Source organism: Saccopteryx bilineata, chromosome 3, assembly GCF_036850765.1.
Source record: "Saccopteryx bilineata isolate mSacBil1 chromosome 3, mSacBil1_pri_phased_curated, whole genome shotgun sequence".
In the NCBI taxonomy this organism is placed as follows: domain Eukaryota; kingdom Metazoa; phylum Chordata; class Mammalia; order Chiroptera; family Emballonuridae; genus Saccopteryx; species Saccopteryx bilineata.
In genome coordinates, this window is record NC_089492.1 from 231,022,622 (window position 1) to 231,044,701 (window position 22,080).

Consider the following 22,080-nt stretch of genomic DNA (forward strand, 5'->3'; position numbering starts at 1 on the left):
ATAGTGTATATGTGCCACATCTTCTTTATCCAGTCTTCTATTGATGGGCTTTTTGGTTGTTTCCATGTCTTGGCCACTGTGAACAATGCTGCAATGAACATGGGGCTGCATGTGTCTTTACGTATCAATGTTTCTGAGTTTTTGGGGTATATACCCAGTAGAGGGATTGCTGGGTCATAAGGTAATTCTATTTTCAGTTTTTTGAGGAACCACCATACTTTCTTCCATAATGGTTGTACTACTTTACATTCCCACCAACCGTGTATGAGGGTTCCTTTTTCTCCACAGCCTCTCCAACATTTGCTGTTACCTGTCTTGTTTGCCCATTTTTTTAAAAAAAGATTTTATTTATTGATTTTACAGAGAGAGAGGAGAGAGATGTGGAGAGAATGAGAATTATAGTTGCTTCACTTTAGTTGTTCATTGGTTGCTTGTCGTATATGCCTTGAACAGGATTTTGAACTGGCTACCTCGAAAGTGTTCCAGGTCAACGCTCTATTCACTGTGCCACTACAGGCCAAGCCCTCTGCCCATTTTAAATCAAGATATTTTCACTATTGAGTTCTGTGAATTTCTTATATATTTTGAATATTAACCTTTTATCAGATACATGACTTGCAAGTATTTTCTCCCATTCTTTATATTGCCTTTTCATTTTTATTCCTGTGCAGAAGCTTTTTAGTTTGATGTAGTCCCATAGTTTATTTTTGCTTCTGTTGCCTTTGCTTTTGGTTTCAAATTAAAATAATCATAGTCAAGATTTGTGTCAAGCAGTTTACTGCCCATGTTTTCTTCTGTGACTTTTATTATGGTTTCAGGTCTCACATTCAAGTATTTCTTTTTTTTTTTTTTTTAAAGATGTTATTTATTGATTTTTAGAGAGAGAGGAGAGAGAGAAAGAAAGAAAGGGTGCTGGGAAGGAGCAGGAAGCATCAACTCAGTAGTTTCTTCCCATATGTGCCTTGACAGGGCAAGCCCAGGGTCTCAAACCAGTGACCTCAGCATTCCCATTGAGCTGCCGCAGGTCAGGCACATTCAAGTCTTTAATCAGTTTGGAGTTAATTTTTGTGTATTGTATAAAATGGTGAACCAGTTTAATTTGCATGTGGCTGTTCATTACCATTTATTGAAGAGGCTGTCCTTTCCCCATTGTATGTGCTTGGCTTCTTTGTCATAAATTATTGACTATGTGTTTCTAGGCTCTCTATTCTGTTCCACTGATCTGTGTATCTGTTTTTATGCCAGTACCATACTGTTTTGATTACTATAGCACGTAATAGAGTTTGAAATCAGGGAACATGATGCTTCCAGCTTTGTTTTTTCTCAATTTTGATTTGGGTATTCAGGTTTTTATACATGTGATTTCTTTTACCTTGTTTTATGCTGAAGACTTTGAAGGGACTAAGTAGATGGTTCCAAATCTGATATAGCTACATTTAAAATTATTCCTAAGCATTTTTATTTTGTGTTTGAATTGAACATGTTAGTCAGTAGTAGAAAAAATTGTGCATTATTGAGCATTCCTGTTAAAGAAAAATCAATTGAAAGTTCCTAACCTTACAAGTATTTATTTATTTATTTGCAGGTGAGGGGAATAGAAAATAACTGACATAGTTCTGTTTTTCTAGAGTTTTTCTTTAGTGTCTTTATGAGATAGTCATATGGTTTCAACATGGAAAGAGAGAGAAATCAGTTTTTATTCTTTATATTTTTTAGTGAGAGAGGGAGAGGCGAAGGGAGAGAGATGTAGTTGCTGCACTTTAGATTTTCATTAATTGCTTCTCATATGTGCCTTGAACGAAGGCCTTCAGCCAGGCTAGTGACCCCTTGTTCAAGCCAGTATCCTTTGGGCTTCAAGCTAGCAACCTTTGCCTTTAAGCCAGCGACCTTTGGGCTCAAGCCAGGACCATGGGATCATGTTGATGATCCCGTGCTTAAGCCACAGACCCTAACTCAAGCTGGTGAGCCTGCACTCAAGCCGGCCACCTCTGGGTGTTTAACATGGAATCTCAGTGGCCCAGGTTGATGCTTTGTCCGCTTCATCACCGCTAGTCAAGTGAGAAATCAGTTTCAATAACTTCATATATAAAAATATCCACAGTGAAAAATGCTTTTCTTCAATGCATATTACATATTGAATTATTAAACATAAACAATGCTGTTCTAAAACCAGAATTCTTTTTCATTGGACTTTTCGTTTTTATTCTTAACCATGTAAATTTTTCTAACATTATAGCATAGCATTTTGGGAAGATAGCTACCTTACTCTAAAGGGTTTTGAAGTTTCGGGGAATCAAAGTTTGTCTTTTTGGAAAACAGCTCATACCCGTGACTTTTAGTAATCATGTTTTTTCTGAGTTATGCTTCAATGTATGATTATTAACAATTGTATCATAGTTTCTGTATCTCAACTAGGTTGAGTTCTAAGGTGTGAAAATTGTAGAGTATATTGCCTAGTCACTAGCTGTAATTTGTACTTTAAATTTTTATTTCTGAAAACCATAATGTGAGTAATATCTCAAAGTCTGCCATTTATTTGTTCCTGAAGTATAAGATGAAGATATTTACTGTAATTCAGTTTGTTTTTTTCTAGTTACAATTTAAATTTAGTCAATTTATTTGTGTTGTATATTTTACATAAAAGACTATCTTGCTGTCTTTGCTAATTAACAATTACCACTCTCTTCTGGTTTTATTGAGCTAAAGAGGTGTGTGTATTTGTTTTAACCATCTTGACTGGTTTGGTCCATCTATGAGATTGGGGTAGATCATATACAGATTTCTTAGATAAAGTAATCAAGTCTTGTTCTATTTTATATGTGATTTTGTGATATGTATGTTGCTCATTTTATTAGCAAAAATTGCTCATGTAAGACTTCTGTAAAAATGCTAATATCTGAACATTAATATACACACATTTTAAATACTAACTTTATTTTAAAAAATATTACTATTACAGGTTGTAAGAGTGACTTGGGGTATCGTTTTAGAATTAGATTAATTGTTCTGTAACATCAACTATAGGATATGGTCCAAACTCGATAGCATAGCCTACAGTTTCTATTGGTTTGCCTCCTTCTAATCTTTCCAGTTTCCATTATTTGCTGTTCTCCTACAAGCTCTTTACTCTCATTAATTGTAAATTTTTTTTTGTGTATTTCCCCAAAATAAAAATGTTCTTGCAATTGAATGTAATCAGGGGTTTTTTGTTTGTTTTTTAACATGGAAGGCTAGTCACTGTTGCTTCTAACTCATTTTTTTAGACTCTTTTCAGAGAGTTTATCTTCAATATTTAGGTCTCTCTGTATAGGCAAGATTAGGTGCTCTGCCCTGGGTTCCATCGCTGTTCTACACTCTTTTCTACTTCAGTAAATAAAACAACAATAATTTATTTTCATATCAGTCTCTAACTGAAGACTTGACAATTTGAGTATGAGATTGGGTTTTACTGGTATTTATTCCCCAAAATGAGTTTATAGTAGGTATTTAAATTGTTTGCTGAATGAGCAAAGAATGATATGATAATTAGCAAAAAACACATGAAATCTGTTTGGACAAGAAATCCCAAAAGCACAGTGGGTATCTTTGGGGAGTGGGTGAAGGGATTGGGGGTGGTTTGGCATAGGAAAGAGGAAGTGGATGCATTATGCTTAGAAACCATGACATCCTCTGACTTCGAACTTGCCATATAAGCAGGATCATTTTGTAGCCACATTTTCTTTGCTTAATATCTGCCAGTGAAATTTCTGAAGGAGCTGAAACCACTTTTAAATCCATACTTTTCTATGTTTTTACACTAATTTAATTTTTTTATTTTAGGAAACACTCCTTTACATCTTGCTGTGATGTTAGGAAATAAAGGTTAGTAAATATTTTCTTTTTTTATGTTTAACTTCACTTATGTATAGTCAGTTTTAAAATTTTTATGTGAATTTTGTCCTTTGAGTTTTTAAAAATTAACCTATTTTACTTGCTAACTGAGCTTAGAATTCAGTATATTTAAAAGTAACAGATATTCATGGTGATGGAAGGGAATGACTTGGGGTGGTGAACACACACTACAAAGACGATGTGTTCAGAGAAGTTTCACATCTCTGAAACATATAATTTATTAACCAGTGTCATCACAATAAATTCAGTAAGAAATAACAAATATTTTCTTATTTTCTACAGCCATTTTTTTAGAGATTGGAAATCTTATACTAACCTTTATGCCTTTTGAAACTATTTTTCTTTGTGGTTTTGTCAAGCAAGTATTTATAATATCAGGAGTTTGAAAATATATTAAGGTTTATTAATTATTGTAGTACTCTTAATATTGTAATACTTTATAACTTTCTTTAACATGGACTATTTTGTATATCAAAACTAAGTCTAGCCTTTTGTATGGTAGGTGATTGTAAATCTAATACTTGTTATTCTTTAATTTAAAAAAATCAACTCATAGATAGGTGATTTAAAAGATCTATTTTGTAAGCTATTCCTAGATGCAATAAAATCTTAGTTATCTGTATTCCGAGTAATCCTGAAAAGTGAGGACTCCAGATAGCTGATTGGCTACGTTTTGAGTGCTAGAGTTTAAAATTTTAGATGTGTTTGCTAAAAATTTAAAAAAAAAAAAAAAAAGTGCTCTTGAATTTTAAAACGGGCTTATTAATTTTTAAGGCTTATCTTTCTGATGATCCAGATGTATCATTATGAACATGTTATTGTTATATATTGTAATATAATTGTTATAAACATTTGATCTCAATATATGCTGATCTCAGGGGTATTGCTAGAACTTTCTTTGTTGAAAAAAATAATTCTTTTGCAAGTTTGGTTTTTAAGTTCATATGCTTAAGTGAAGCATATCATTTGCAAGGTTATTTAATTTTGATTTTAATTCTTTATAAATTGGTGACTTGAATCTTTATTTTTTTGATTTAGTTATGATATTTTTTTTCTTCCTATAAGGAACAGACTCACTTGAGTAACTTCTAAGTAAAGAGATTCATGAAGATGATACATATTTTAGAAACTCAAGATATGAGGACTAGCTACATCTTAAGAAAAGCATAACTAAGACAATTTGAGGGATCAGCCATTCTTCATCCTTTCTATTTTTCTTCCTTCCTTTCTCCATCCCTCCTTTCTTTCCTCTCTTCCATTCTTCATCCATTTATCTATCTGTCTGTGATAGGTCTATCTTTAATGTTGTGTATGCTGGTTTTATGTTTTTGGTTTTTTTTAGTTTGTCTATAATAATCTCCCTTTTTGTGTTTTATTTTTCAGTGTTTATGGAAATTGAACATGACCCAAAATTAACTATTCTAGAATCCCGAATCTTCATGACTTTCTGGTTTCATTTTTTACCACCAACTAGTTTTGTTTGAGTTCCTGAATTTCTGAGCAAAGTGTTTGATTTCTTTAGTTTATCTCAAGCCAAGCCACAGTGATGAATGACTAACAATCTCATGAATTATTTTTGGGATATGTATTTACTTCTGTGAAATTAACTCTAACTAGACTGGCTTGAGTTGAGAGAGGTAATCAGGAATACAGAAGAAAAGTGTTTAGATACTTATCTCTAGTGTAGCTACATTGCTGAACATATATCACATGTAGTTGGCTCAATTTGACTAATAAAAACTTACGCTTTTCTCCCAAGCCATTTAAACAGAACTTTAGAAAATAACTGAAATATAGCCATCGTTTACAATATGCTAGATGCTTCTTTTAGTGCTTTATACATATTTACTCATTTAACATAACCATGTGAGGAAGATACTATTATCCTCACTGTATAGATAAACAAAACTTAGCTCTGAGAAGTTAAGCAACTTTTCAAGAATAAGGTAGCAGAATTTTGACTTGAACTTGGGAGTATCAGGCTATAGAGCTTGGAGTCCTATTATGCTGAACGGCCTTGTCCTCTTTTCACTGAATACTATTCAAAAAAGATAGGTCTAAGTTAGCTAACAACATGCTTTCCTCTGGTTTTCATAGCAGACTTAGTTAATTAGATGCCAAGACTGATTGCTCTTCTAAATTTTGGACTTGAATAGTAAGTGTGAATTTCCCAGGATTTGCAAGTGAAATGAAGCATCCCTAGTCTAAGTGTTCTGTATTAGGTAGAGGTATTGTTATGCTTCATCGTAGGTTTCTATCAGCCTGTACAAAATATTTTTCACAGAATATGAGTTTTGTTGGATATTAGTAATAAGTATTTCAAGGAAAATAGTGTTTCCAGGTCTCACCTATTTGGAAAATAGTGGGTTAATAAGTATTAAGCAGTTTTCTTTATTATAGACCTTAGAACCTTTATATGCTAGTATGCATTGTGACCCTCTGAATTGTTGGGACAAGTGTTGGATAGGAGTTATTCTTCCCTACAATTATTTGATGTTTGCTCTTTTTCACAAGTATCTTGAGACACTAGAATTCTGTGGAACGTATTTTGGGAAACAATTAGATGAATTATGATCTGCAAATAATGTTGGTGTTTGCTCTTTTCGTGTCCTTTTTATAATAGAGTAGATTCAGTTACTAATGCTGACCCATTTACATTTATCCATTTTTATTTTTCCACTTTTTCTTTTTTTCATTATGATCTTTTAATATTTTTTGGTATTTGGTTGCACAAGAGTGAAATGCAAATGTATAGTAGAAAGTAAAATATCTATACATTAGATATGTATAGATATTACATATCTGGCACTTAATTCTATACATTAGTTTTATATTATGCCATTGTTCAAGCTGTGCTACTCTGTTCTCTTTTATCTCCTCCTTAAGAGATATATTATACCTTTTGTGATTTCATTGTTGAGGGGCATGTTTTGCTTTTTGTTTATATACTTGTTTGTAAGCACAGTATAAATTCCTGGGCATTCTAATAGCATTTATTGGTTGAGTTAAAAAGAGAACTGTCATAGGACTTTTCAAAAAAAATTATATATATATAATTTTATATATATATATATATATATGGTCTACCGGAAAGTTCTGTCCGTTTTTGGAATAAAACAAAATACAAATTTTTCTTACTGTCAATAAACTTTATACAATAATATAATTGCCATTATTATTAATGATTTCTTGCCAGTGTGAGGGCAATTTGTATATCCCATTTTTGAAAAATGTTTTATCTTTTTTTTTTTTTTTTTTTTTTGTATTCTTCCGAAGCTGGAAACTGAGAGAGACAGTCAGACAGACTCCCGCATGCGCCCGACCGGGATCCACCCGGCACGCCCACCAGGGGGCGATGCTCTGCCCCTCCGGGGCGTCGCTCTGCCGCGACCAGAGCCACTCCAGCGCCTGGGGCAGAGGCCAAGGAGCCATCCCCAGCGCCTGGGCCATCCTTGCTCCAATGGAGCCTTGGCTGCGGGAGAGGAAGAGAGAGACAGAGAGGAAGGAGGGGGTGGGGGTGGAGAAGCAAATGGGCGCTTCTCCTATGTGCTCTGGCTGGGAATCGAACCCCGGTCCCCCGCACTCCAGGCCACCGCTCTACCGCTGAGCCAACCGGCCAGGGCCGAAAAATGTTTTATCTTTTAATGCGAAAAATTGAACCAGTGCTTGTTTGGTATCTTCTTCATTTTTGAATTTTTTGCCCTTCAAAATATTTTGTAAGGACAAAAACAAGTGATAGTCGGAGGGTGCTAAGTCCAGAGAATATGGTGGATGCGACAGACATGCTTCTGTAGCATTTCTTCCTTGTTGAAATTCATAAAAATTACAGTGGCGTAAATGAACTTTATCAGTAGCCATGGGTACACTATCGCTTCACACATAAGACTAACATGAATCAACTTTGTTTTAGTTAATTTGCTACGTCAGTATGTATACATTAAGTGATAAAAATAGAGAGGCACACATGCCCCAAATAAACATGTGTTTACGTGTCGAAACTTGTGATAGAAACGGACAGAACTTTCCGGTAGACCTTTTATGTGTGTGTGTGTGTGTGTGTGTATGTGTGTGTGTGTGTATATATATATGTACATATGAGAGAGATGTGATCAATATGTTGTTCCACTTATTTATCCATTTATTGATTGATTCTTGTATGTGCCCTGACCAGACCAGACCAAGAACCAAACTCACAACCTTGGCATATCAGGAGGATGCTCTAACCAGCTGAGCTACCTGGCCAGGGCTCTTGTAGAACTTTTACGCTTGTGTTTACTTCTCTTCTTTTCTCTCACACATCTTAACCAACTGAATAACTTTTTCACCTTTGAAGTCTGATTTTTCTGAATTTCTAGGTCCATTGATTATGTTGGCTATGCTTACAGGAAAGTTTTTACTTATTTATTTTTTATTGATTTTAGGGAGAGGGAGAGAGCAGAAAAGAGACAGGAACATCTGTTACTCTGTGTACCCTGGGTAGGGATTGAAATGGCAACCTTTGCTTTTTGGGATGGAATCTTTAGGAGATGAAAAAAAACCCTAACTTTTAATTTTACTTTTGGTTGGGCATCAGAGATACATTCTTCAGGCCAGTTGCTGTGACTTTTAATTCATTCAGTCTTTTTTAGATAAGCAATTTAAAAAAATTTTTCTGAAATCACTCTAGGATGATTCTAACTCTTATAAAGGTCTCTATGGCTGTTCTTTTTGATTTCCAACTATCCTGTTTATTCCATGTATTTTCTTTATATTTTATCACCTTTATAGCTTCTACTTATTTATATGTGATTTGTGTTCTGATGAGTGCCACATTTTCATGCATTCTTTAAGCCATATTGCCTGGTCGTTAACTACCTTGTTCCCTCCCTCCCTCCCTCCCTCCCTCCCTCCCTCCCTTTCTCTCTCTCTCTCTCTCTCTCTCTTTCTTTCTTTCTTTCTTTCTTTCTTTCTTTCTTTCTTTCTCTTTCTTCTCTTTCTCTCTTTCTCTCTTTCTCTCTTTCTCTTTCTTTCTCTCTTTCTTTCTTTCTTTCTTTTTCTTTCTTTTTTAAACTACCTTGTTTTTTTATTATTCATTTTTACAATTACAGAGAGAGCATTTGATTGATCCAGTTTTTTTTAAATGTATGAGAATATGCCATAGATCATTGGCATATCTATGATTATCTGACTTTTTCTTAATTGCTCATTTCTGTGTCATTTAACTTCTGAATGGTGAATGAAGGGTACCAGTTTAACTGGGTCTGTGGTGTATCAGAAAATATAGTTGACATGTCTAGCATATATATATATATATAAATCATACTAATTATATAGTTTATACAGTTGAGATATTGCTTTAGATTCTACTGTGCATCTTGCTTATTAATATATTTTTTTTCTTTTTACGTGAGAGGTGGGGAGATAGAGAAACAGACTACTGCATATGCCCTGACCGGGATCCACCTGGCCTCCTCAGTCTGGGGTTGATGCTTGAATCAACTGAGCTATTCTCAGCTCCTTAGGCTGATGCTTGGCCCAGCCAAGCTATCTTCACTGCCTGGGGCTGACGGTTGAACTAGTCGAGCCACTGGCTGCAAGAGAGGAAGAGAGGAAGAAGGGGAAGAGGGGGCAGGAGGAGAGAAGCAGATGGTCGCTTCCCTTGGGTGCTCTGATCAGGAATTGAACTGGGAACGTCCATACACTGGGCCAACTCTCTATCCACTGAACCAACTGTCTAGGGGCGCTTATTGATACTTTTAAATTAAAACAAATTTAAATGATTTTTAAGTTATTAATACATGCTTGTTGAAATAATACAGAACAAAGATAGCCTGATTTGTGGTGGTGCAGTGGATAGAGTATCAACCTGGAAGGCTGAGGTTGCCAGAATGAAACCCAGGCTTGCCGGTCAAGGCACATGTAGGAAATAAATCATTAAACAACTAAAGTGAAGTGACTATGAGTTGATGCTTCTCACTGCCCTCTTCTCTCCATCCTTCTTTCTCTATAAAAATCAGTAAATAAAATCTTAAAAAATACATACAGGGTTGGGCAAAGAAGGTCTATAATAGGGAGTATATAAAACACAGAATTTATAAAGCTATTTGTAATAATTTTCTCCATGCTTACTATTAAGTACAAACATATGTGTACATATCTAAACACATAATAATAAAGGTAGTTTTTTTAGTTATTCCTTTAAAAAAAGGGATCATGCTGAATTTCTGCATTATTAGTTAGCAGTACAATGTGGTCATTCCTTTATGACTGTTAGGATAGCTTAAGTGCATTCCTTTAAAAATTTTTTTAACATTTTTAAAACATTTTACTATGAAAAATTCAAAATATACAGAAAAACTGAAAGGTTATCACAATGAATAGTTAACTACTCTCTACCTAGTTTCAGTAATTGATAATATTTTATCATATTTACATTATCTTTATCTCAGCATGTTATATATATTTTTGTTGCTGTACTATTTGAAAATTAGATGTTACCTGACCTGTGGTGGTGCAGTGGACAGAGTGTCAACCTGGAATGCTGAGGTTGCCAGTTTGAAACAGTTTGTCCGGTCAAGGCACATACAAATGTTTTTTGCTCCTGCTCGCTCTCTCCCCACCTTCCTCTAAAATCAATAAATAAAAACATTAAAAAAAAAATAAGAAAATTATTAGATTGTAAACATAGTGACATTTTTCCAAATATTTCTGCATGCCTCTCTAAGAATATTCTCCTACATAACCATGATAGCATTATCATACCTAAGAAAATTAATAATATTGTTATAAAATATGATATCTAATTCACATTTGATTTTTTCAGTTTCAAAAATGACTTTTAAAGATGATTTATATCAAACCAAGATATAATTGAGGTTCACTCATTGCATTTGGTTGACATGTTCCTATTTTAACCTAGAGAAGTTCACCCGGCTCTTTTCTTCCTCCTTTGTACATATTGGAAGAGTCTTGCCAAGTTAATTTGTTGAATGTCCCCCATCTCAGATTTACAGGATTATTTTATCATGATGTTATTTAACTTTTTCCTTATTTTCTGTCATTTATGTAAATTGAAAATGAACTATAGAGGCTGAATTAGATTCAGGTTAAACATTTCTGGAAAAAATACTGCATAGGCAGTGTTATGAACTTTGTTATGTTACCTCACATCAGGAAGCATATAGTGTCCAGTATCTTACTATTAAAGCCACTAAGTTTGTTCAGTTGTTTCAGATGTGATCTTCAGATATCTCCACTATAAAGGAACATTTTTCTTTTAATAATTTGTAAATAATCTTAGAGTGATATTTTGGTATTATGTGACTATCTTTTTTTCTAGCACATAGCCTTTTACCTACTGGCTTTAGCATTCATTAAGGATCTTTAGCTAATTAAGTTATCACATTGGGGTTATAATATGCTGATTTATAATTTTTTATTATTATCTTTTAGCTTTAATTATTTTAAAATGTATTTTTAAATTACACTTGATGTGAAGTATTATATATTTCAGGTGTACAATGTAGTAATGAGACATTTATGAACCTTATGAAGTGCTTACCCCAGTAAGTCTAGTACTTCTCTGGGACAATGCATAGTTGTTATAATATTATGGCTGTTCCCTATGCTGTACTTTACATCCCTGTGACTAATTTTATAACTGGCAATTTGTACTTCTTAATCTTTTTCTGTTGTTCCCCCAAACCCCCCCCAATCTAGTGACCATCAGTTTGTTCTTTGTATCTATGAGTTTGTTTCTGTTTCATTAGTTCATTTATTTTGTGTTTTTAAGCACAATCATATGGTATTTGTCTTTCTTTGCTGACTTATTTCACTTAGTATAAGGCCCTCTAGGTCCATCTGTGTTGTTTCAATGGTGAAATTCCATTCTTTTTCATAGCTGATTAATTAATATTCCATTGTATATATGTACCACATTGTCTTTATCCATTCATCTATCAGTGGGCATTCATATCTTGGCTGTTGTAAATAAATACTGGTGTGAACATAGGGGTACATGTATCTTTTCAGATAAATACCCAGAAGTAGGATTGCTGAGTCATGGTACTTCTATTTTAAAATTTTGTACTTTCTTTTATTTTTTGATGTCATTTGGGCATATTAATTGTTTTTTGCTTAATGTGTTATATATAGTCATTATTTTGGTACTTAGTTCCCTAAATTTGGTCGGTGGCTAACCGTTCAACTGGCTCCTTTGTCCATTTGATATGACTCTCTTCTTTAGAAATGGCTGCATATTACTTTAATAATGTAGATGCATCATTAGTCAGTCATTCACCCATGATAGATATTCACCTAGTTTCCAGTATATTTGTCATAATAAACAAAGCTAAATAAACATTCTTGTACATGTTTTATATACTAATAGCAGACTTTCCAACCTTCTGTGTGAAATTTCTGTATGTATTTTACTTTATTCTAAATAGATGTCCTGTCAGTATAGGAATTCCTTCTATTACTAGGAGTAGTGCCATTCTTCTGAGCTCATGCACATTACAATGACATAACATCCTTATTTTCTTCAGAGAACTTACTATCTGATTTTTTTTTTGGCTTATTAGTTTACTTATTGGCTTCAGATATAGGGTATAAACTCTGATATCAAGAGCTTACCTTTTTGTTGCTTGAATCCAGGTCCTGGTACTTAGAAATAGCATTTAAAAGCACGTGGTAAATGTTTGCTGAATGGCTGATTGAACAAATGTCATTTATTTTGGAAATTTAGGTTTGCTAGCCATTCTAAATTTCCCTTAGTCTAGTTTTGAGTGTTTTTGACTGTTAATATACTTTTCATATTTAATTTTTACAGAAGTTTTCTTATCCTATAGAAGGGTTTATATCTTAGACTTAGTTTGATTACTAGAAAGACTTTTCAGATTTGTCCTTGTAATCATAAATATATTATTGTTCTTATCTTCTAAACTGAAAGAATTACAAAATTTGAAAAATAAGGATTTATAGAAACCTTACTGATTTTTTTTGAAAAGACATTTTCCTGAAATAGATAATAAGCTTTTTATTTGATATTACAGACTATCACATCCTTTTTGTTTGGTGTAAATTACTCTTGAGGTTCTTGGGTTATCTTTTAGAGTAGAAAACATTCTTAAAATACTCTCTCTCTTTTTTTTTTATGACAGTCAGAGAGAGGGACTGACAAACAGGAAAGGAGAGAGATGAGAAGCTTCAGTTCTTCGTTGCGGCACCTTAGTTGTTCATTGATTGCTTTCTCATATGTGCCTTGATGGGGGGGGGCTACAGCAGAGCAAGTGGCCCCTTGCTCAAGCCAGCAACCTTGAACTCAAGCCAGCGACCTTTGGGCTCAAGTTAGCGACCATGGAGTCATGTCTATGATCCCACGCTCAAGCCAGCGATTGCGTGCTCAAGCTGGTGAGCCTGTGCTCAAGCTGGATGAGCCCATGCTCAAGCCTGCAACCTTCAGGTTTTGAACCTGGGTCCTCCGTCTCCCAGCCCGACACCACTACCCGGTCAAGCTCTTAAAATACTCTTGGGAACAATTACTAGGGGACACAACCCTTTCTTTGCTGAAAGATTCAATTTATTTTTAGAATGGATACTTCTTGAGTCTGAGGATCTGAAATAACCTGGTTTAGATAAATAGGAATTTAATAAATATTGAATTGGGCCCTGGATGGGTGGCTTGTTGCTTGGAGTGTCCTGCTGATAGGTCAAGGTTGGGGGTTCAGTCCCGTCAGGGAATATATAGGAGGCAACCAATGAATGCATAGATAAGTGGAACAACAAGTCAGTGTTTCTTTCTCTCTTTCATTTCCCTCTCCACAATCTTTTTTTTTTTTTTAAGATTTTATTTGTTGATTTTTAGGGAGAAGGGTGTGGGGGGAGAATTAGACAGAGGGGGGAGAAGCAGGAAACATCTACTTGTAGAAATTGCTTCCTGTATGTGTCTTGACGTGGCGAGGCAGGGGTTTGATCCGGCAAGCTCAGGGTTCTAGGTCCTTGCTTTATCCGCTGCGCCGTCACAGGTCAGGGCCCTCTCTAAAGTCAGTAAGTAAACAATTAAAAAAAATTAATTCTGCATAGTACAGTATTTTTTTATAGATCTATTTATATTCATTTGTTTCTTGAGTTTTTACATAATTTTATATTGAGATTCTAAAAACTGCATGACGTTTGATACTACTGCCACTCTCTGTTCCAGAATGTGCCCATTTACTCTTGGCTCACAATGCTCCAGTAAAGGTGAAAAATGCTCAGGGATGGAGCCCGCTGGCAGAAGCCATCAGCTATGGAGACAGACAGATGAGTAAGCAATAAAAATTACTTGTTATATACTCTAAAAATATGAAGTGATGGATTTGAAATATTTTTTATTTAGTGTAACTTTCTATACTCTATAAAGTTTGTAGTTATTTATAAACTTGTATATGAATTTTTAGGAACTTAACCATTGGGACAAAGAGAATTGAGGAATTATGTTTAAAAGTATGTTTATTTTTTGTTTTCTCTTTTTACAGCATTCTGCCCTACTAGTATTTTTGATTTTTTAAAAAATTAATTTAGAATGAAGATCTTTTTAAAAGCATTGAAATGGACTGTCCTTTCTGGCAAGTGCTTAATTTTTTGGAAGATGAATTAGAACTGAAAATAATCAGTGTGCTAATAATGGTTATCTATCTGCTTTAATTGCTAGAAGAGAAACAAGTCTGTTTGTTTTAGTCTTTAGAGAATTTCCAAAAAATGTCACATACATACATTTTCCACAAAATATAGAGTATTCAGTTATTCCCCTCTCCCTCCTCCTACACCTATATTTCCCTCAACTTTATTTATAGGTCTTACTTCTGTCAAACACATCTCAGTAGTTGAAAATTTTATAAAATTTAAATCTGGATGAATGGGAATTGTTATCATTCTGGTAATACTATCTACTTATACTTCAAAGCTGAAAATAATCACCTTCAGTCTAGTTTTGTAGAAGGAAACTATACAAAATTTTGGGCCCTGGCCAATTAGCTCCTTCGGTTAAGAGCATCCTAGAATGACAAGACTGTGGTTTGATTCCTGGTCAGGGCACACATGGGAAGCAACCAGTGACTGCATGACTGAGTAGAACAACAAATTAAGGCTTTCCTTCCTCCTCCCCTCTCTCTCTTCCTCTCTCTGTCTCTCTAAAAGTCAGTCAATCAATAAAAGAAATTGAGCCCTGACTGGACAGCTCGGTTGGTTGGAGTGTCATTCCAGAGTGCGGAGGTCGCAGGTTTGATTCCCCTGTCAGGGCACATACCGGGCAGCTCGATGGTCCTCTCTCCCTCAGCCTCTCTCAGAAATTTTCTTTATTTTTGGCAGTTTTATTTTATAAAAAGCATAACATTGAACACTCCCAGAATGTTACATAGATTTTGTTTTATTTTTGATGCTAAGTTTTGGGTCCTTATGGGCTTTTTCTTGTGTTTTAGTTTAGCTTTATATGTAATCCACATATTATATCTTTGTGAAGTTTCTGAACACCTTGGACAACTTTTAATGGTGAAGTTAGATTTGGGCTTAAGATTTAAGGTGAGATAAAATAGTGATATTTTAACAACTATATGAGTATATATATATATATATATATATATACATTTTGTTACTCATTGAGAGTTGTTCTTTTAGGACAAACATTAGGAGACTTTTTTTTTTAATTTTATTTATTCATTTTAGAGAGGAGAGAGAGAGGGAGAAAGAGAGAGAGAGAGAGCAGAGAGAGATGGAGGGAGGAGCTGGAAGCATCAACTCCCATATGTGCCTTGACCAGGCAAACCCAGGGTTTCGAACCGGCGACCTCAGCATTTCCAGGTCGACGCTTTATCCGTTGCGCCACCACAGGTCAGGCCATCAAGAGACTTTTTTGAAAGCAAGAAATTGTGATCTTGGAATTATTTCAGGGAAAAGATAAAAATACACAGCTCTAAGAAACAGGGTGAATTCAGAGTTGCAGCAGTTGTTCTGAAGGAACTTTCTTTGATATTTCTAAAGGATTAGCAGAGTGGGGAGGAAACCAAATGGGCCCCTGGATTTCTGACCCACCCAGAGACTTACATGACTTTCAAGGATTCTCTTACTCAGCATTACTTAATATTTAGTCTTGACTATAAAGCGTATGCATATAGTAGATGTAGAGAATGAAGACATGGTTTCTGCTCTTTAGTAATTCATAGTCTATGGGGAAGGCCAAAAACAGGTTTTCCTAGGAAAACCAGTGACTGGGTATATAGTACACATTTTAATGTAAACATTGAAGAACATAGTAGTGAAGGCCTGTTTTTAAAAGTGACTTCTATAGAGTGATATTTTAGATACACATTCTGAATAATATTCCATTGACAATTATTTAAGTAATTGTATGTCTATAATTATTTAGTGCTTATATTTTTATTACTTCCCATCAGATGAAAGGGAAATATTTATCTACTAAGTTATAGGACAGTTAATTCAACAACCCTTATGGTACATATTTAGAAATATTAATGTGAATGTATTTATAATGCTATTAAACATGTCTATACTTTGAAACTTTTTAATTTCTATGATTTAAATTTTGTTTGTTTTGTTTTGTTTTTCTTTGTTTTTTTCTGAAGTGAGAAGTGGGGAGGCAGAGAGACAGATTCCTGAATGTGCCACCCGGCAAGCCCACTAGGGGGTGATGCTCTGCCCATCTGGGGCATTGCTCCATTGCAACCGGAGCCATTCTAGTTCCTGAGGTAGAGGCCATGGAGCCATCCTCAGTGCCCAGACCTACTTTGCTCCAGTGGAGCCTTGGTTGCAGGAGAGGAAGAGAGAGACAGAGAAAAAAGAGACGTGGCGGTGGGAGGAGAAGCGGATTGGCTCTTCACCTGTGTGCCCTCACTGGGAATTGAATCTCGGACTTCCACACACAGGGCTGAATTCTACCACTGAGCCAGCTGGCTAGGGCTTATGATTTAAGTTTTTGATTATTTAACTTATGTTACATTAAAACTCTCTAGGCATAGAAAATTACAATGATACATATAATCTAATATTTATGAAAACTTTGTGACCTGTTTGTCTTTTTGGTTTGATTTCTGCTAATATTTTTGTGCTATAGAACAGTAAGCTAATACTAAATTGTCAGAGACTTTAGAATTGTTTCCTTTAAATTAATAAAAATTTAAGATTATGTTGCTTTTCTGCCTTATAGTGGTTACCTGGTGAACACAGATCAGCCCAGACCAGTATCAGGGAGAGATATGGATACAATATAAAAGTTTTTTCCCAATTTATCCCTTACCAATAGTTTCCAGCTTTCCTCTGATCTAGACTGCTCCTTTCTTTGTTTTTCTTTCTTTCTTTCTTTTCTTTGTTTCTTTCTCTCTCCCCTCCCTCCCTCCCTCCCTCCATCCCTTCCTCCCTCTCTCCCTTTCTCCTCTCCTTTTCCCTCCCTTTTTTCCTCCCTCCCTCCCTCCCTCCCTTCCTTCCTTCCTTCCTTCCTCTTCTGTCTTTCTTTTTCTTTCTGCCCTCCCTCCCTCCCTCTATCCCCCTTCCTTCTTCCCTCCTTCCCTCCTTTCCTCCCTCTTTCTTTCTCTCTCTCTCTCTCTCTCTCTTTCTTTCTCTCTCTCTCTCTCTCCATCTCTTTCTTTTGTTCTTACATTTTAGTTTTTGATTTTAGAGAGAGGAGAGAGAGAAAGAAGGGGGATGGGAGGACCAGGAAACATCAGCTCCTAGTAGTTGCATCTTGTATGTGCCTTGACGGGCAAGCCCAGGGTTTCAAACTGGCAACCTCAGTATTCCAGGTCGATGCTTTATCCAGTGTGCCACCACAGGTCAGGTAGACGGCTCATTTCTTATTCGCAGAGACCTCCCTCTCTTTCCAGGAAGTGCTTGTAGTATATACAGATCTACATTAGTATAGATATGTTATGGTAGTTTTAGGAATTTTGTTAGCCTCTGTCTTATTTTTATAGCACATTAAAGGTTAGTTTGGAGGGAAAGAGACAGCAGTCTTGTCTAGAACTGGCAGTCTTCTTCATTTGGGTTTAACTTCATATTTCTTCCTTGGAGAAGTATTTCCTCAACTCCTGAAGTAGATTAACTTCTCCTTTTCATACATTTTGAAGTGGTCCACTCTTCCTTTGCAGTACTCCAGCACACTTCTAATTTACTGTTCAGTATCTGTTCCCTACCCTATATCCTAATGATACAAGCTTTGTGAAGACTCATGTCATCTATAAATTATCTTATTCATCCTTTTATCTCTGGCTTCCAAAACAGTGCTTGGCACAATATTTGTTCAGTGAATTAATGAAGAAATGAATAAAAACTGCGAAGAAAATTTGAGACTACTTACCAGGAATGAAAATTTTTCTGTAAAGTATTAGGATTTTTGTTTAATATAACTCTTTTGAGTTGTTCAAAACTTTATAGTATTTTTTCTTATAAGAAAGTAATTATATATATTATAGTAAATTAGGAAAATTATAGAGAAAAAAGAAGTAAATAATTTTATCCAGAGATAACCACTGTTAATGTTTTATTATATATATATTTAGTTTCTTTTTCTCTTCTACTTAAAACCCTTTAAACATATCTATATTTAGAATGAAGATCAGAATCTCTAACTTGGTTTATAAGATCCAGAATTATAAAGTCACTTTTCATCATCCTTATCTTCTTCTTTTTTTCTTTTCTTATTATAGTGAGAGGAGGGAAGGCAGAGACATACTCCTGGATGCATCCGACCGGGATCCACCTGGCAATCCCACTAGGGGGCGCTGCTCTGCCCATCTGGGGCCCTTGCTCCTTTGCAACAGGAGACATTTTTTAGCGCTTGAAGTGGAGGCCATGGAGCCATCCTCAGTGCCTAGCTCGCTCTAATCGAGCCATGGCTATAGGATTGGAAAAGGAGAGAGAGAATGGGAGAGAGAGAGAGAGAGAAGTGTAGGCGGAAGGGTTGAAAAACAATGGGTGCTTCTCCTGTGTGCCCTGACTGGAAATCGAACCAGGGATATCCACACGCCAGACTGACACTCTACCACTGAGCCTACTGGCCAGGGCCATCTTATTCTTTCTATGTGCTTTTTGTATGTCAGCACCACTAGGCTTTTAGTTTCTCATCTTCACTCATCTTTCACCTTCTGCCCCCACATCTTAAAATTCTTCAGATCTCAGCTCAAGTACAAGGGAACCTTCTCTGCTCATACAGTACATCAGAACTCTACCTGTCTTTCCCATTAGATTAAACTTCATTAAATTAGTAAGCTTCATTAGAACAGGGCTTGTCTTCTGAGAATCTACCAGATGTATCTGAAGAATAGTTAGAAATGTGCCATTAGCTTTGACATAGAGAAACTCATTGTGGTTTGGGGAGAGAGAGCAGTCAATATTCTGTAGCATTCTGAAGTATAAACAAAACTACTAGAGTGAAATACTTGAGGGAGAAAGTAATTCTGGTTATTGCAAAGTATTGGTTATTTGAGTAGACTGTCAACAGATTTTAAGATTTATTACAAGCCCTGGTCAGCTGGTTCAGCAGTAGAGCGTTGGCCTGGCGTGTGAAAGTCTCAGGTTCGATTCCTGGTCAGGGCACACAGGAGAAGCCCCCATCTGCTTCTCCACCCTTCCCCTTCTCCTTTCTCTCTATCTCTCTCTTCCCCTCCGACAGTCAAGGCTCCATTGGAGCAAAGTTGGCCCTGGGCTCTGAGGACGGCTCCATGGCCTCTGCCTCAGGTGATAGAATGGCTCTGGCTTAAAAGGAGCAACGCCCCAGATGGACAGAGCATCACCCTGTGGTGGGCATGCTGGGTGGATCCCGGTTGGGCGCATGCGCGAGTCTGTCTGTCTGCCTCCCTGCTTCTAACTTAGGAAAAATACAAAAAAAATTTTATTACAGTGAGCAAAGACATTCTAGTCTATGGGAGCAGAATGAATAGAAAGCCTGAAAATGTGAAAAACAACAAAACATTTTAAGAACTGTATTTCAGTGTGGCATACTAAATGAAGCTGCAAAGCTACTGTGGGTGAAGAGATGAGTAGTTTTGGGAGATGAAGTTTTAATGGTAAAGGGGACACACTGAGATCTGCTTTATATGCCATTCAAGATTGTAATCTCAAGATTGTAATCTCAGTCACTGTAAACCCCCAAAACTTCAAAGCAAGGATTGAGATTATTGGATTAAACCCAAGACTTTTTAATTGAGTGGAAAAAAAAAATCTTTAGATTAAATGTAATCTTGTCTTAAAAAGAGATACTATGTTTAGAGAAGTAAGGGATAGATTAGAAAGATTATTAAATAGAAGAATTGACAGTGGTTGATGATCTCCTGGGTAGAGATAGAAGGATTATGAGTAACTGCAAGATCTCTGTCATGGCCTGACCTGTGGTGGCGCAGTGGATAAAGCGTCGACCTGGAACGCTGAGGTCACCGGTTCGAAACCCTGGGCTCGCCCGGTCAAGGCACATATGGGAGTTGATGCTTCCTGCTTCTCCTCCCCTTATTTCTCTGTCTCTTTCTCTCCTCTCTCTAAAATGAATAAAAAAATAAAAAAAAGATCTCTGTCATGGATTAATGGTGATCTCACTAATTAATGTATAAAATATAGAAGGAAGAACAATATGGGATTTAATTAATTGTGTTAAGCTTTGCGAGTTTGAGTTATCTGTGGTACATCTAGGTAAAACTATTCAATAATTAGAATGGAGTGTAAAGGATGTGGAAAGCAGGAGATACAGATTGAAGCAGTACATACTTGGGAGTAGTGGGGCGTAGTTCCACAGCTTTAGGAACAATACACTGAAAACTCTAAAAATACTTTATATGGGAGAAGAGAAAGTTCAATTAATTGTGGTTTACTAGAGTTAACCACATTTGAGTCTTTGTGGGAATTCTATCTAATACTGTCCAAATCCTCTAAAGCTAATTTTATCTTCATTATCAATCAATGTTAGATTTTACAATATGGGAGCACAAATACTGAGACCCCAAAAACATACTAGTATTTTTGTATAATTGCATCTCAAATGTTTGTTTTTGTTTCCATAAGAAAGTTTGAGTTGATATAATTTTTAAAAAAATACGAAGTTTCATAGAACAAGAATTTCTTTTCCATATATTACTGTTATATATTGTTGTTACTACGTTTTTAATAATGTTCAGTCATTTTATATCATTTTGTATTATTTACTGAATGCCTTTCTTTAGTCAGTTACAGCATATTTAGTTGATGAAAGAATAAGCTGCTGCTTTTCATTAGAATACCGTTCAGCCTGACCAGTGCTGGCGCAGTGGATAGAGCATCAGCCTAATATGTGTAAAATATACCTAAATATCAAATATTGGCTGTTTCTTTGCTTTCTGAATTTTGTGGGAATTAGTGATTGATGAGCTTTAACCTCCTTAAATCTAATTATAGTATAATTGTGGAACTATGCACAGTTTAAGGTGGTGATACTGACCAAAGTTCTTGAAAAGTTGGTTAAATGCTATGTTCCTGTAGATGAGAACAAATTTTTGAATGTGTCCTATTTATTTTTTTATTATAAACTGACTACTTCTCAATCATCTTTGAAATCACTTATAATAAGTTAAGGACTTGAATAATGTTTTAGAGAGAAAGATAAGCAGAATTACTGGCAGCATAGGCTAAAACTTTGCTGCAATTGATCACAAAATAGCTGTAGACTTTCTGGAGGTTAAGAGGGGAAAAAAGAAAAGAAAACATTGTATCTGAGAGATCTCTTATTCATTAAAGAAAATGTGTTCATTCATCAAGAAAAACAAGTTTCTCCTGACCAGGCGGTGGCACATAGATAGAGCATCAGACTGGGATGCGGAGGACCCGGGTTCGAGACCCCGAGGTCGCCAGCTTGAGCACCGGCTCATCTGGTTTGAGCAAAGCTCACCAGCTTGGACCCAAGGTTGCTGGCTCAAGCAAGGGGTTACTTGGTCTGCTGAAGGCCCATGGTTAAGGCCCATATGAGAAAGCAATCAATGAAACAAGTAAGGTGTTGCAACGAAAAACTGATGATTGATGCTTCTCATCTCTCTCCGTTCCTGTCTGTCAGTCCCTATCTATCCCTCTCTCTGACTCTCTCTCTGTCTCTGTAAAAAAAAAAAAAAAGTTTCTAGTACTAAATTATATGAAAATATATGATTATTATAAATTATATGAAATAATACATATTTTACATTAATTTTATAAAGGTTTACTATG

The 22,080-nt window shown here is 35.6% G+C and overlaps 1 protein-coding gene across 2 annotated transcripts in view; it reads left to right on the plus strand.

The window, feature by feature from the left end:
* ANKRD13C (ankyrin repeat domain 13C) overlaps positions 1–22,080 on the plus strand; it is a 94,131-nt gene that overhangs the window by 19,741 nt on the left and 52,310 nt on the right. The window contains exons 2-3 of one of the 2 annotated variants that reach the window (XM_066268890.1): positions 3,820–3,861; positions 14,072–14,176. In XM_066268890.1, the coding sequence (XP_066124987.1) occupies positions 3,820–3,861; positions 14,072–14,176 (147 nt within the window). The remainder of the gene's footprint in view (positions 1–3,819; positions 3,862–14,071; positions 14,177–22,080) is intronic. The other variant, XM_066268891.1, reaches the window with a different exon arrangement.